This window comes from Pollachius pollachius, assembly GCF_949987615.1.
Source record: "Pollachius pollachius genome assembly, chromosome: 14".
Lineage (NCBI taxonomy): Eukaryota > Metazoa > Chordata > Actinopteri > Gadiformes > Gadidae > Pollachius > Pollachius pollachius.
In genome coordinates this window covers 914,549-931,472 of record NC_136947.1, presented here as the reverse complement: position 1 = coordinate 931,472, position 16,924 = coordinate 914,549, and the positions used below count along the sequence as shown (strand labels likewise).

At 43.4% G+C, this 16,924-nt stretch overlaps 1 protein-coding gene across 2 annotated transcripts; it reads right to left on the bottom strand.

Moving 5' to 3' along the window:
* Positions 1 to 302: 302 nt before the first annotated feature.
* LOC307086441 (epidermal retinol dehydrogenase 2-like) lies at positions 303 to 14,887 on the bottom strand. 2 transcript variants are annotated; one of them, XM_079751655.1, is made up of 7 exons: positions 14,712 to 14,887; positions 13,699 to 14,030; positions 11,523 to 11,654; positions 10,141 to 10,240; positions 9,627 to 9,771; positions 6,368 to 6,493; positions 303 to 735 (listed from the first exon to the last, which is right to left on the bottom strand). In XM_079751655.1, the coding sequence occupies exons 1-7, from the start codon at positions 14,719 to 14,721 to the stop codon at positions 642 to 644; spliced, it is 939 nt and encodes a 312-aa protein (XP_079607781.1). In that variant the 5' UTR covers positions 14,722 to 14,887; the 3' UTR covers positions 303 to 641. The 2 variants fall into 2 exon arrangements, with proteins under 2 accessions (XP_079607781.1, XP_079607782.1); XM_079751656.1 differs by having other exon boundaries at positions 14,670 to 14,716.
* Positions 14,888 to 16,924: the final 2,037 nt, after the last annotated feature.

The window sequence follows — 16,924 nt, the reverse complement described above, 5'->3', positions numbered from 1 at the left end:
GGTCATACCGGGATTACAAAGGCATGTATTCTGAAGACACAACAGTTCTGGAACATGAGGACTTACCGATATAACAAGTCAAAATACGAACATATATAATTTTCCTTCAAGTGGGAGCCCATTGAAATGTTGAAGGCACTACGATGTGTGGTCCTGATGTGGGGAAGCGACTGCCACCCCCAGCACCTGGTAAGTGTCAAGTGGGAGACTAGGAATCCTCGTTCATTATCCTTTAGCGGTCTCCTTCGCTAATGGTTACCCACTGCGTGTTTTCTTTTAACAAACACAATTCACATTGGTGTAAAAAAAAAAAAACTTTGCATTTCAATTAAGTGAAAATAACAACCTTGTTAGTATTCTTCATCCGAACCGAATGAAGAGCAGCTAATGGCGTAGTAGTTAACAAGGCGCCACCGCCGCTACGAATCAACATTCAAAAACACAACGACTTAGGATGGATCCAATCCTTTTAAACATACGTCAAGGACCTTTCTTGATTAAAAAAACAACTTCTGTTTTTTCCAACGGCTTGCAAGCCAATTAAAACCTAAAACCCTGAAGACGAAAGGCATGCTTTCAACGATCCTCCATCTGCCTCTCTTCTCCCGCTCCCCAGCCAAGCAGCCACCGCCTCGTCCCGGCTACAGCACCTTCTTGTGTCCTCGGAAGGTGTCCATGAGGCTGAAGGCTCCCAGGTACTGGCCCAAGAGAACCCCCTGCTTGGTGGGTAGGATGCTGAGAGAGAGAGAGAGAGAGAGAGAGAGAGAGAGAGAATGGGGGGAGACGCAAACAATGGTCAACAAGGGGGAGTCTGGAGTGCTAGGGTGTGCTGTCAGTAACGGGCAGAGTTGAGGGCGAGGGGGGGGGGGGTTAAGGTTGAGATACTACAGTCCTGCAGTTCCCTGTTCCTGCCTTGGTTCACCTCCTCACCTAGGCTCCTGAGCCCCTCCAAATGGCCTCTGTTAAGCAGTGTGTTTGTGCGTGCATGCATGCATGCGTGCACAACCACAAGCACTGTCCCCAAAAGGGTTACTTTGCTACCTTAATAATAAGTTAGTACTAACATATGCCCAGCCTCCCGTCGAGAAGGCTGCGTGAGAAGAGGTAGTCATCAGGTAGGCGCGGCTGTCACGCACAGCAGACAGCGACAGGAGGACGTCCCCAGCTCTACCCAAGCTGGAGACGTGCACACGGCATCACACACGTGCTGCTCGTCAAGCTCCCCGAGCCCAGATGTATAATGAAGGCACAGAGTGGAGCGAAGCAAGGTAACCAACACTTTCCTCATACACCAACATCGGCGACGGAGGATTGTTAAAGTGATGGTGTTGAAAAGTAAAAGTATACTATTGAGTCTGCACGATTACGATGACCCTCAGTTAAAAAATTAAATCTATATTGCACAAGAATTGTCCTATCTGTGCCTCCCGAGAGCAAGCATTGTGATACCATTTGCTGTTGTGAAATTGCAGCAATGTTCATGGAACGCACGCAAGTGATAAAATGAACGTTTTATTGTTGCTCGAATTGAACAATAACCGTTATGTTTGAGGATTATTGGGATGGGTTGACGTGTGTAGTAGACCTTACTTTTATGTGACCGTTTATCGTTCTGTGGAATGGCCACTTTCCCTTTGTGCACACATCTCATTCCCTCAGGTTTTTTAATCGCCTCTCCAAAGATGCTTTTAGGGATTTCATTTTTCAACCCCAATGACCGGCCCAGGTTGGCAGAGCCGGGCCACTTAGACCTGCTGCTGTGTGGTATTACCGTTTACACGGCAGAACTGAATGAGTTTAAAGACATTAAAAGCATAAAGCTGAGCAAGGAGCATTTTAAGGCCCATTTACGGTTGATGGTTGGACATGACGGGCTGTTGTCAATAGGCTTGTTTTGATGGACCCAAATACAACCCCTCATCTGTCGTATAAATATGGGTGTGAATATAACCAGTACAATGGACCTTTAGTAATATCGAACTAGAAAGAAAGCAATAGGACTTATTGATTAATTGTTAATAAGCTAATTAGCTTCTTGACACATAGTGATGTGAAAAGGATTTAATAAATAAAAAATTAAAATAAGTAATTCCAACTGGAGTAAGTCTATCATGGTAGGAGTGGTGTTACATTTGACTCTGCCGATAATGAACTTAGAGCGACAGCCTCATTCTCAGAAGAAGAATACAAGTTGCACTAATGCATAGGAATCAATGAAGTCATTTTTTTTCATACTGCTCGGTCTTCAAATCCTACAAGGGAGACAGGCAGGTTCCAGAGACAAAAAGCTTTCTCATGGAGAGTAATGGCTCCTTGCTCGGAGAAAAACAAAAAGGAGAACCAGATTCCTGCGTATCACTATATCACCGTTGCAATTAAAGAGAAAGAAAACAGTATAAGTAGTAAACAGCCTTCTTTTGTTTACTATCCTACCAATAAAACAGCTCACCTTAATACCAAAATAAATATAATAGGAAATGACGATCCATATATTCACTATGGAAGGAAGCCAAGAATACAAGCAACTAGCAGTTGTACTGTATGAACAGGGTACCGGGGGGTGGGGGGGGTGACTGAAGCCCAATCAGGGACCAACAAGTTTCTAGAAAAGACTGTGTAATCAAAATAATTTTGTGTGAGTATGCGATCAAGTTGGGTGACACCAGAACTCAACTTTAGGGTTATTCCAGTTTTAGATATCACACTCCAAGTATTTTTGGTCTAAATGCCAAAAGACCAATTGTACTACCTATTTATTTCATACCATTATATAATAAGTATATAATATATATATACAGTGGGTTATATAAATAACCCACTGAAAATATGGCTATCATAGGCAGTTACCTAATTCTCTGTAGATATCCCTTTAACCATGATTATTTGCTGTATTGAACACAAACCCAAACAATACACTTCAGAGAGAGAACACTTGGGCAACACTTGAAAACCTAACCTATCCAACACTGATGGGTGCTGATCATTTGAGTAAGTGAATGAATTACAACAGCGGCTTCATAGACATTGTATGATACATTAATTCATACTGTATTTTATTAGACAGAGAATTATGAATCACAGTATTGACACTTTGCAGGTTATACTAATTTATACTTATTATACTAATTAATGGCTAAAAGTTTGTATTATTGTGAAATCTAAAACACCCCAAACTGGTGATTTAATTATGCGTGTGGTATTGTTGTTCTTTGGAACTTAATGTTTGTCAAACGATTTTTACAGTGTATTGTTAGATTTGAGGATGATGAAACGGAGCACTACCTCAAATTCATAAAAAGATTCAAAAATTATAAAAAATATTTATTTTTATTAATGATTTGTCAAGGAATAACAAATAAGCAAAACCCAGAGAACAAGGCAAGACATCATTTTAGCTAATTTCCGATTTGAACTGCCTTAGATTCCAAGCACTCATCTTGTCGTGACATTCCCAAGAATATGTGCCAAGGGTCACAGTCATATAGCTGCACCTAATATTACCATCTTGAGACTAAAAATACTAACTAATGGAGGGGGGAGGGACCAAGCAGGGACATTGGTGTTGGTAGGGGTAGGGATATGCTGCCCATGCAAACGGTTCCCCTCAGAATATACATTTTGCCATCACCAAAGAGTGTTGCACCCGTGACGTTACACAACAGTCAGCCTGTTACAGCCACGTACAGGACAGCCCCTTAGAGCAGTTTACTGCGCAGAGCGAGTCCTGAGTCTTGCTTGGTAATGCAGTGTCCCAGGTAGCCAATGAGGAGGGTCGATATCTTCCAGTCCAGGGTTCTACACGAGGCAGTAGGATGGGAGGGAGCGGACAGGATCTCTACCAGGTTACTACTACTCTAATTCAAACCTTTTTGGAATGCATTTGTTCAGTTCATATTATTAACTGAATATTAAGTGCACAACAACCTTTTGTGCATGTAATCTAAAGAAGACTATTGCATCAGAAGAGATACAAGGGCATAGTTTACAAAGAAATCATTTGGTGAATCCCTCATAGTTGAACTGAAGAAATGTTCTAATAGACCACTTAGTTAAGAGCACATTGACAATGGTTATACAACAGTTAGGAACATAACCATGGCTGCAAAATGCACATAATCAAAGGATTACATTTTACTCACGCCAGCAGAACTAGGTATTGACAGGAAAGATGGGTTCCACTTCCTTTACCTTGAACCCTGGGACAGACAACATGGCCCTCTTGGTACACAAGGGCTCATATTGTGATAAAGAAGCTCCAGCATGCAAGTGGGGCAAAGGCCATGGCGGGTCTATTGGCTTTGACACCTGAGCCATTTGGTCCATTACAAATCCAACCCTGGAGCATTTCCCCTGATAGTATGGCTCATTTGCGGCGGTTGGAAAACACTCATTCAAAATCTGGTCAGAACCAAACAAACAAACTCTGGTCCACTTGAAAACAGGAGTCTCCGCCTGCCCCCAAGTGAAGACCTCTTTAGTTCACTCTAGGGGCGATGGAGCTGTTTATTCACAACCTTTGGTACGCCAAACAAAGTCCAATGTGAACGCTAACCGAACCAAATTAATAATTCAACCAAGTGTCCGCTTTAACCCTGAATCCGAATGGATCTACAGAACTATAGGTTCACTAAAGGGAACAGAAAATGGCGAAAGCAAAAAGGCAGGCCATTTAGAATAGCGCAATTGGCAAGGTTGTCAAATGGCAAGGTAGCCAGTTGACGACAGAAGTCCAAAACACTATACATGATCGGACTACCCACCAATTGGTCCTATAATGTTACTTTTTGATTATAATAACACTGTCTCAATTGTGTTTCGTAATTCACTTAATTGCGACTGATAATTATAAAAACTTATTTTTAGCATCGCTCTGACACACTAGTGGACCCAAATAATGCCTACTTTACACAACCCAATTCAATTTCTCAGACTGCAGTCTATCATTTTCTGGCCTTTCTGGGCTACCAAACTGCTTCAGCTCGATGCGGCCATTGCAAAAATGCTTTTGGAAAAACAGGCACACATTGGAAAATAAAGTTGAGGCAATTTTCTGCACACAAAATAGCCTGAATCCTTTCAGGCCATAAGCTAAAGTTCTTTTGAAACCAAAGTGTAACTGTTTCCATCTTCTATTCCGATGGATTTAGGAATTGAATGGCGACCACATTTAACCCTCCAGAAAGTCTGCACAGTATACATGATTCCATCAGAACCAATTTCCCCTGAGAACCGTAGCGGCTTGGCCTCAGAACAGACTGGTGGAAATAGTCAACTAAGTGAGAGGAATAATAGTGTCCTTTGTTATAGAAAAGCACCAATGGCTTTGTGATCAATCTGAAACAAAGCCATGGGACACAAGGGCCATGGCTAAATGAAGTCAGGGCGCCAATGCATTTCATTAATTTTAAGATGCGTTTCCGATTTTCAAATTTCCCCCATTTGCAGTATCCCCCAGTGAACTCCTGAGTATTAGGGTTGGATTTTTACCATACATCGCCCTTAAAGGAGAGCCTAATGTAGGTGGCTTTGTGTTAATAAAGCATTGAAACTATGTTTTTGAAGTACTTAACGCTACCAATCACGAAATAAATGATCTGGAGGGTGATATCCTGCCTAGAAATTCAGACTACCCCATAAATAGTCAGTGTGATCGATGCAAATTAAATACAAATTAAAGGGCCATAGAGAACTGGAAAAGTGTAGAGTGTAGGGTTTAGCATTAATAAGATGGTATGGGGGGGGGGTAGTGCCAAGCAAAGCAGCTCCTTTTGTTAAACACAAAGAATGCATTACAGTCTACTGCGGTCTGGTTTACTAAAAATGAACTACTTACTAGATAGGCCAATCAACCGATTATACATGCATCGAATAGATGGATGTGTACCTTTTTAAAAACAGAACGCATCTATAAGATGTGACAATCACACAATACAAATGGGCTTCATAAATCAATAACAGTCAATCACTTTTAACAGTTATTGACAAGGTGTGGATATAGCCTAAGGTCCATTTCTGTTTGTCCTCTCAACGGGGAAGGAGCCTGGCAGCAACTACTACACAAAGGCCTCGGGGCCAGTGAGGGGATGAAGGCTGAGAAGGGAGAGGTCAGCCGGCCGGCCTGGTTCATCCACCCTTCACAGCAGGCTGATCTTGGCCCCTTGGCGGGGAATCTCATGTCACATAATTGAAGGAGCGTAGGAGACCTCAGGAATGCACCCTCAGACAGATTAAAAAAACAGATGTGGAATGTGGCCCAAGAGACACTCGACAATGCATTCGATACAGATGTTGCGTGCACAGCATAGCAGCAGAAACATACAGCGCAGACACCGTCAACGAAAATAACTGATGAGTAATGTTTACTGACTTCTTAAGTCCTGCGATCAGGTACATGCTCCTCGGAAGCAGCAGGAAGACCTGGTCCGTGAGAACCGCTCGGATGATCTTCTTGGCCACGTAGTCCGGGTCCAGGATCGGCAACAGCCTGGGCCATCTAAAACAGAAAGGAGGTTGATCAATAAAATACAAAGAATAGTGAATAAATTCTATTAATTCTCTACTCTAATTTAAACGATGGAGGAGGAGCTAGAAAAATGAATGACTGGAGAGTCACAGTCACAATTATAGTACAAAACGAATACGTAACCATGATGACCAACAATCAAGTGAGATTTCTCTACACAGCCATATTATGCTTTGGGCAATTTTAAAGGATAATCTATAATGCTCCAAGATCTTTAAGAGGGAAAATTTTGAAGAAGGCAATTAATGCATAATATAGTTATATTGATTGAATTATATTATTATGCTCATAATTAGCCATTTAAAAAAATAAGATATTGCATAGGAAGGTCTCAAAAGGAGACTTTGTAAAAAGGCTTTTTACTTCTCCTTTGTTGTACTTCTAGGTTAGACATAGCCATGCCTTTGGCTAACAACCCACGAGTATGTCACTATAATAGTCCAGGATCTTTCTGAAATGTTTACCCAATGGATCTGGGCTCAACAGGATGCGAGCTGTAGGCCATGTGATTCGTCGAGCACGTGTCATTCGTCAGACCTCCAGCATGCAAAGTGCCTCACATTCATCAGCGCACCAATCAAGTTCACAGCTTAGGTCCGCATTTGGTTATTATGCATATTTGCAGAGTAGAGGAGTTTTGATTGGGAAAGCCGTTGTATGACACAGCAGGAGAAACAACGGAATGGAATAGCCCACCACCGGTGACTTGGAATAGCACCTGTACCAACCCTACTATCCATTACTACACCATTCTCATTCTGTAGCCTGTACTCCACTCCTCATGAGGGATTGAAGCTGCTGTAGGTTAAGAGAGAAAACGACGCAAAAGAAGAAATAAAGAAGGCAGTATCCCTCTCCGCTCCCTCCCTCTCTACATTTCACCGCCACTGAGAAGCGTTTCACTCACACACCAGTGGTGGAGCTATGGTAACACTGTGTGAACGTGTGGGATGGAAAGATTGATTCGGGGAATCTATCAAGGAAGCGAGGTCTGGAATGGTCAGAAATTAGCCTCGGGAGTGGTGTGAAATCTATATTGTCTTTTACAGAAGCAGTCCACCGGAACAGATGTTAGCGCCAAGCTTATCACTCACAAATAGCTGACGAACGGCTTTGCATTTATTACAAATTACACATTTAAATGATGGCTCTTTAATCTTATCTGCAGCACAGTTAAGTGGGTCAAAAGTCAATGCGTGTGTGCCAAGAAAATATGTTCATACCAAAAATATTAAATTTCACCCAGGGTTCTAGTGAAACCAACCTACGTTAGCCTACTACTTAACCGACTACTTTTACTACTGCAAAAACATACACTTATATACATTGCATATTCATACACCAAACAGAACAAAAAGAATTAATAGACGCCACATCATTGCAGAAAGACAAACTTGTGGTGGGCAGACTCGACAGCTTAGTGTGTGGTCTTGTTGAACATTTGACCCTGACGGACAGAAAGTGACAGGCCCTTAGCTTGGCGTCAACACTAGGAGATGGTTCACAGTAGCTGCGGGCTGTTAAGTGTCAGACGAAAGGATGGATGAATGGAGAGGTGGAGGTGAAAGATAAAGAGGTATTTGAATGACTGCATGCAGAGAGAGCATGTTGTGAGGGCGGAGAGCTGATGGATGGATCGAGAAAGACAAACGCGAGACAAGCAAAAGCCTGTCACACCTTTCGGAAATTACCCTGGGCTTTTTGGCTATTCCCACAATGCACCTGTGTCATTCGAATATCTTCTGACAAGGAGAGCTCTTGGGCAATGGTTTTTCATTTGTTGATTTTATTCATGGTCCCCACTCACAAACTATCTATCCATCTGTTTCTCAGTTGTCACAACATGGAAGGAAAAAATAAGATCTGTCATTTTTTTCTTCATCTCAAATGGGTCAGTGCTTATGGTTTTTTATAATAAACACTATTTAAAAAAATAACTCACTCAGACGGGAATGAGGTCCGAGAGATATATTTTTTATAATAGCTGTTGGATTTATGAAGTCTTTCCTAATGAAAATTTTCTGCCTATATTTTTGCAGGTCAGACTAAATAGCTCGCCCAGGTAAATAGTTTGCCAGCAGCTTAATCCAGTTCAAATTACAAGGAAGAAAATCCTGGTTTCATGACTGCTGAACATTCTAATTCCGACAACAAAGTTATCCGCTACGAGGAACATGGCATTTGTCTCTTCCCATTGGCAATTTCCACAGTCATCGCCAATTTAGTTCTCCATCCCTCCGACATTAGGTCAGTCCGGTCCGAAAATATTATTTATTTTTTTTTGCCCGCCATGTCAGGCTGTTGAGTTCCCGGCCCGTGAACAGGCAGTGAGGACGGCCCCATGTTACTGACCCCACACTCCACATCAGGGATGAAGAATACAAAGCTATAGGACACTTATATCAACAAATAGTGCCTTTAATTATTACAATAATCACCGTTTCTAAATAGCAATCATTGTTGCTCTTTATAACTTTCTGTATGGTCCATTAGGAAAAGGAAACGTCAAGATAAATGCAAACGGTTGATAAAACCTGTAAAAACTATGACGAGTACTTTTATTTTGTTTATAATAAACCGTTAAGAGGCAGTGCTCCATAACATTTTATGGGGAGGTCAGGGCTCGATGAAGATGATCTGAAGGGCACTACAGAGCTTACCACCATGAGTCAGAGACGACCGGCTTATTGCATACGAGGCCCACGTGGCAGGGACAAAGATAGAAAAATAAAAACGACTGACAACTATGGGTCATCGCCCTTATCTTTGTCATTAAATGTGCCAGGGAGCAGAGATTAAAAGGAAAAGTAGCACAATAGAGGAGAAAAAAAGAAGTACACAATAGTGAAGGTATTGGCCTTTTAACAAGTGCAGTTCATATCATTTTTTTTCATTTGTTGTGCAACTGAGGGGAAAATAACCCCCAGTCATCCCCACAGCAAAGACGATATATTGACTGATCCAAGTACCAATGTACCCGCCTCTGAAAGTTCTGTTCAGACTGTGATTGAGAGCTGAACTGGCTTATATGGTTAAAACAGCGAAGAAGAAGAACCAGCAATGCACACTTCTTTTTTAAATGCACCTTCCCAGGTCTGCTTACTTGGTTTGGCATCCGTCGAACATGCCGGTGTTGATGAAGTAGGGACACACGATGGTGGTCTTGATGCCATCTTTGCCGGTGGCGATGAGCTCCAAGGAAATGGATTCGGCGAAGCCCACAGCGCCAAACTTACTGGCGCAGTAGTCTGTGTGGGCGGGGGGGTTGACATTTGATACTGACATAAGGCAACACCAGGATTAATTATCATCTTTAGCAATCAATCCTACAGTTACAATAGAGGACTGGAAGAGATCGGGGGGGGGGGGTAAAGCAGGACAATACCCAGTACACATCCTAGAGCTCAATACTCCTAGAGCTAAAGCCTCAATACTAGTTTTAGAGTGTTACCTGAAGTACCCATTGACAGAAAGTTCATTCCACAATAGAATCTACCAAAACATAGGTTCTACTGTATACTTTTAATGAACTTTTAAATGAACATGGTTATCAAATCGACATGGTCGAGAGAAAGCAGGGAAGCAGACAAGAACATGGCTGTACCCAAAACACAAACCTGCCAGTCCGTTCACTCCTATCAGTCCAGCGCTGCTGGCAATGCAGACCAAGTGTCCATGGTTGTTGGCGATCATGGCTGGCAGGAATGCCTTGTAGGTCTGAAGAGAGGGAGAGGAAACCATTAGAAACAAGAAACCAACCGAGCTGAGAGTGAAGGCTTGTATGGGACACGCCTTGTTCATGATCTGAACAGCAACACCACTACAGTATATAATAACAGCAAAACAGAAAGTCCTGCTAAGATGAATAAATTATTAATCGAAGAAAATTGAAACATCTCAATCAATATTTGAACATAGTTCCGTGAGATCACATTCTGTTTCTCTCCGCAATAGGACTGGTCTAGGGTCTGTTGAGAGGTTTCCAAAGATAACAAAAATGATAGGATCAATCAGCACAGTGCAGGACGGTACCAAAGGCCCCACACGACGAAAATGCAGAAATCGATGGAGCAATAAAACTGTTCCGCCAAGATAAAACTGAATGTTGATAAAAAGAAATGCGCATGGAAGGTTTTTCTCAGATTAGAATACGTTTTTGCTTCACCTCTGCAATCACATTGAATTGGGCAATGCTGATGTGTTGCGTTTTTCACTACTGAATCTGGGTGAGCTCACAAGGCATTCCAAGTAGGATTCAGTCAGGGAGACGGCGTGCGAAAAGGCTTGCACAGCAGTTAAAAATGGTTTTAAACCATCAGCAGACAACTTTTAAAAAGGAATTGGTTTGATCACTTCCTTATTTAGACTTGCAGGAACTTTGCCGTTTCCTTATTATTACCTTTGGCTTTGCAACCATTAAGGGCCTTCAGCCTAGAGCAGTGGTTCGCAATCAGCAGGCCACGGACCCTCACACGTCTAATTAATATGTCTAATTGTAACCCTATATTGTATCCAATTACATTAACAGCCCAATGAGAAACTGGGTGTCATTAAAGATACCATAGTTGCCCAAATAAAAGTCTGGTGTCTTAAATTGACCTGGATATATCTATAGCCAATGGTGAGCGATAGTGATTTAAATAATGTTTGAAATTTATATCACATCCTTTAAAAGATATATTCTAGAAATATAAAAAGCTTGCCACTCAGGCCATACTCCTCTCTGTTTGCAAGAATCGTACGACCGACACCTGAACCGCTCCCACTCCCAACCTACAGCCTGCCTAGCTACGCTAGTTCAGGTCGCGCAGTTCCCATACCGTGCCATGCAGAGACTTCTCATTTGCACAGAGGACCACAGTGACAAACAGGCTGAAGAACCCCGCCCCAGAGTCAGCACAGATGCAAAGTATGGAAACATGATAAAGTATTACTCATAGTCATAACATGAAACATTTGAACCCCCATCTGTCTGTCTGTCTGTTTGTGTCGTACTGACCCAGAAGTGAGCCATGGTGTTGACCTCCATGGACTTCTCGATCAGGGAATCAGGGGCATCCATGAACTTCTTGCCGGTCACGATGCCAGCGTTGTTGACCAGGATGCTGACGTCTCCCACCTCGCGCTTGACCTAGGACAGCGATCGAAACGTAACGTTAACCACCACCACCACAACCACAGACAGGCTTCCATTATCAAAGTCTAGGCTGGGGAACCCTTAATACTTAGAATTAGCCTGTTATCCAATACCCAGTAGTTAAGCAAACATTGGGAGGGGCAGGTGGGGGCGGTAAGAAGTGCTTTTAATACTTTCTAGTTCACGAGGATCGTCAAATCTGTTGATAAAGGCGGTGTTTGGATGTGGCAATCTTCCCAAACTATGCATCAGGACAAGCCAATCAAGATTCCTTCATCTTGTTTTTCATAGAGAGACCATTCATTTTCCATTAGCAACATCTGTCGCCATTTGACCCTGGCCTGCTTGAGTTCAAAGGTTGCTAGCAGAATGAGCCACGTGTTTAACCTGTATTCAACTCCGCCTTTTAAGCTGTTTGTACTTTCCGCTACTTTCTCAACTACTCATGAAACATATTTAATATAATTATCAAAGTTCAACCAGTTTAAAACATTTTAGTTCAGTGCTATTGTGCCAGAGTCACTTATTTAATTGCATTTAAATAAAGGTAATTTTCCCGTTTGGAACTAGTTTCACTTGCTACGAGGTGAAGTGCATTAGGACAGGTGAGATAGATAACCTGCGTGTAAACGACAATAAACAAGTGCATTTTAAACGCAGATAACAAACAAGATAACCAATAACAAAGAAGATACAGGTTTGCTTTGGGGAAGTGATAAGGAGGGAAACAACAAACACTGTAACCAGCTGATATATTCCTCTACTTCTACAACTCGTTTATGGACTTCATTAGGTACTAAAGAAAACCGATTGCACAAGGTTGCATATGGATTTTGACATATTAAGAGATTGGTTGAAATCTCAGACTTCTATTTCCTTCTCTTTGGCAAAAACTTTGTCATTAGGTGGTTATTATTCCCATGGAACCTCACATTATGGCCTCAAATTCATAATACTGCAAAGGCAAAGGCCTTCAATTAGTTGGCCTTGTTACTTGGCTTAGTCACCATTGTGTTAGCAATGGTGACTAGCAATTAGCAATCACCTTGACGTAAAGAGGAATTCTCAAAGATTTGAGAATTCCTCTTAACGTCAAGGTGAAATTAATAAAATAAGTCATGTTCCTTGAGTAGTATCCTGGAACACAGAGAAGAGACAATGGTCTCGTGGCTGTGTAGTGCATCATGCAAATAGAGCGTCAATGAGTGACAGCTAAAATGGCTCTGAAGCCACACCTCTTTGTTCTGCAGTCAAAGCTCCACAACAAACAAAGGAGAGAGCCTGTCCGATATGATTGCCTGACAGGTTTTACCTTACAGGGTTTTTCTTATTTACACAAGGATAATCGCTCCCTTTGTGCACCACATTTGTTTATAAATTGAGGCGTCCACAACTGATGCTTTAGATAGCTTGAGGCTTCCAACTGAACTACTACATTTATCACAGATTCCGTTGATGGTCAACTGAAGAACAATCTAATTTGATATAGCAACAGTTAGAACACTATAATATATATTTAGAGCACTATAAACTTTTGTATCACAACTGCCAGAATTTAGTACGATTTTCCAAAACATGGCTATTGGGCTAACGAAAAGGACAACCTTTGACCCAGTTGGTTTACAGAACTAGCATTGTAAAAGTGATTGGGTTAGCCAAAACGGATCATAAAATATCAGATCATATCACAAGGTAGCCACGTCACACACTAATCAGTTCCTAATCAAATTAAGTGGTCCTATGAAGCAACATACAGTTGCTGTACATTCAACAGTCCCACAGGGATTTGGAAGCTTTTACAGGGACTCCGTTGGACAGACAATGGCCTATGCTCCATTAATGACCTATGCTCCATTAATGACCTATGCTCCATTAAGCAGTATAGCAACCGATTTCCCAAGTACACTATATCCATCTCAGCCATGGCCACTAACTATTGATGGACAATGGAGGGTTTTTACAGGAAGCCCACTGGCCGGAGAAGTGATGTGTGTATCCAGACACACACACACACACACACTTTAGGAGCACTTCTTACCTGGTCGGCCACACTGTAAACCTCTGCCTTGTCGCTGCAGTCACAGACGTAGCAGTGGACCCTGGTGACGCCCCTCTCTTTGACCAGCCTGGCGGTCTCCTTCAGGCCCTCCTGGTTGATGTCCCACAACACCAGCACCGTGCCGAGGTCGGCGAACTCCAGGGCCATGAGCCTCCCGATGCCGCTGCCGGAGCCGGTGATGAGCACCACCTCCCCCGCCACCGTCTTCCTCTTGGTGGGGATGAAGCAGAACACCAGCGACTCCAGGCTGTACCACAGAACTAGCCCGAGGACCTTCAGGGTTTCCAGTATGAAATTCATGGTGGATGTGTCTGTTGTGGAGAGGAAGAAGATGTGGTACAAGTTAGAAAATGTTTCACCGTTAACAACGCAGAATGACGCAGACGTGGTATAACCTCGTTATAATAGACAGCCCCACAACAACTTGAAAGACGATGGAAGGAGATGGCTCACACACGAGCACACACACTGACACGTCATGAAGGAGGATATTCATGCAGGCATGGGGGTAAAAACATGCCTGAAGGGCACGCTGATCTCGAGTTGCGCTTTTGAATTCGTTTTAAAGCCTCCTTATTGTAAACGTAACGTTAACCCGTTGAACGACACCGTTAACCCGAACCCATCTCCGGGAGACGGAGGGCCAGGCTGGCGCCCAGGAAGTCCGCTCAATCGAAGTGTTTATGCAACGGTACGTATCGCATCCTAACTTGTCAAGTATGGTTGTCACTGGCGGTAGGAAACGAGTAGTTTATACTTCCACTCTGCACACACACACACACACACACACACACACACACACACACACACACACACACACTCTGCACAAAACAACTTTGGCAAGCGTTAAAGGTTACACAATTGCTAACAAAAGAGTCTGCACCGGGAGATGAGGGCAACGCGATAAAACGGAGTACACTTAACACAGGGTTGATAACAGGAGAACCCACCGGAGCGGCTACGATGGCGTGAATCTCAGACGATCAACTTACCGAGGTGCATCCGCTGAACTGAGACTGCGTGTTGATGTCCCGGCTGGTCTTTTATCCGGCCGTGCCGCGCCTCTGCTCTGCGCTAGGGGACCTTTGCACGTCAGCTGCTCCGTGTGTTCGCCTGTGGTCATTTGCATAGGCGGTGCCAAAACACAGCGCAAGTTCGCAGTTGCTACTCGGGCTCAGCGCGCCTCAGCGGAAGGGGAGTCGGCCTTGTAACGGCAACACAAACACAAGCCAGTGTAAACCGGGCATTCACGTGACCCGTGGCTGCCTTCGACCGAGCTCCCTCGCGCTAGGGATTCTGGGGCTGGTGGTGCCTATGCGGACCTGAGACCACTAGCACCGCCCGCACCCGCGGGGGGTTCGCCTGAATCGCCTCGGGTTAGCAAACATGGTTTTAGGCAGTTGAGATGAGGTTGGTTTTCTTTACAGTTGACCTTGAGAGAGAACTATGTTTTGACGTCATAGCTTATAGTAAAACCTGAACGATAGCGTGACTGCTGCCCCATCATGTAGCAGCGTAATAGATGAACAATGATGGTCCTTGTGCAATACCTCGAGGTACACCACATTTAATTCATTACTAGTTAGTCATTGATAAATACACGTGGTCTATTATGGAACTGTAGTTCCTGGGCCACTTATGAACATTGCCATTACAGCGCCTATCTGTAAATACTGAAATATACACTTTGTTTAACTTAAAAGGCAGTCATATTGCAACCTCATTATCACTAAAGTCGAAATAAGTTAATTTAAAGTTCCTTTAAAAATTAAAGGAATGCATGCTTGTCATTTCTGAAACGCTACTTTGTTTTCCTCAACAAAAAAAAGCAACTAACTTTCAAATCCTGAAATCATTTGCAGCAAATTCATGCAGAATTGTATCGGGGTGGGCAGACAAACTTCAGACTCTGGCCTGATCCACTACAAAAGGTCCAAAAGGTCTACTATGAAGAACCTGCCAAGAAACCACCCAGCCCAAATAATGATTGCACCCCCATAGCGCTCACCTTCGTGTCAATAGTTTACTTTAAGCGGCCACAGTTACTACATCCCCTCTCCTCGCTTCCCAGCACCCCTACCCATTACACTTTGAATACCAACCCTACGAATCAAGATTATGGACGATAGGAAGGAAATGAGCAATGTGTGAGAACGGTATTCATAGACCACAGTGCAGAATCGAACACCGCATCCTATGCCACCCTCCAGCGCACCAGACACTTCTCTCTTCCTTCAGTCAGGGACGAGTGAAATGTCTCAGGTGCACTTCACACGCACACACACACACACACACACACACACACACACACACACACACACACACACACACACACACACACACACACACACACACACACAGACAAACTCCCTATTCACAAATGAAAACGACCCCACTATCCTGGCCCTTACACACACACAAGCAAACACACGCACACACACATGCGCGCACACACACACACACACACACACGCACCCAAACACCCTATTCACAAATGAAAACGCGACCAACCAACCAATTCGGAGGGCGGCCTGTCCTGTCGGTGTGAAGACGGTGAACGCCTCAACGTCGGTAGGACAAAGGCAGAAGAGAAGCCACCCCCCCCCCCCCTTCCAGGATAACGATGCCCCTGTAGAGAGGGGAGCAGCTGTTACTACACATTCGGGTTAGAGGGACCCTCGTGGAGCAGACGTGGACATCACACACTGACTGACACCCAGGTGAGGAACCACACAGCCATGAGTTTTTTCACCTTGAGAACTATGTGTTGTACGACCACCGACGGAGAACTTTTGGAGGGATTGCTTCAGCACCCGGTGTCGAAGCAACACCACCAAGCATGTGTTCGTGTTGTTCAAATGAGGATGGACAGTGCACCTCCAAACATCCCCTGATCCCAATGTCTTATTCATCTTTTTAACAAGACTTAGGGTTCTTAATGTTAAAATGTGGATGCATTTCACACCACGTAAGCCCTAATAACTAATCATCGGTCATCGACACTAAAGCTTAACAAATGGGCAATGCTTACACAACAACCTCCGCCTCCAGGGACACCCAAACTTAATCCCGGGAACAGGATATCTTCCAGAGAAACTGGATATCGAACTCAACTAAAGAGAAAGACAGCACCAAAAACCCAAGAATGTAAAATATAGGACTTCTTATTACGTATTTTATGATTATAATTCGAGAACAACTTTAC

Bases quoted from the DNA above. Each gene is read 5' to 3' on its own strand.
- LOC307086441 (XM_079751655.1), bottom strand. The intron at 11,655-13,698 runs GTAAGAAGTGCT...TCGCTGTCCTAG, and splicing joins TTTACAGTGTGGCCGACCAG to GTCAAGCGCGAGGTGGGAGA. The intron at 9,772-10,140 runs GTTTGTGTTTTG...CCGCCCACACAG, and splicing joins AGGAGTGAACGGACTGGCAG to ACTACTGCGCCAGTAAGTTT.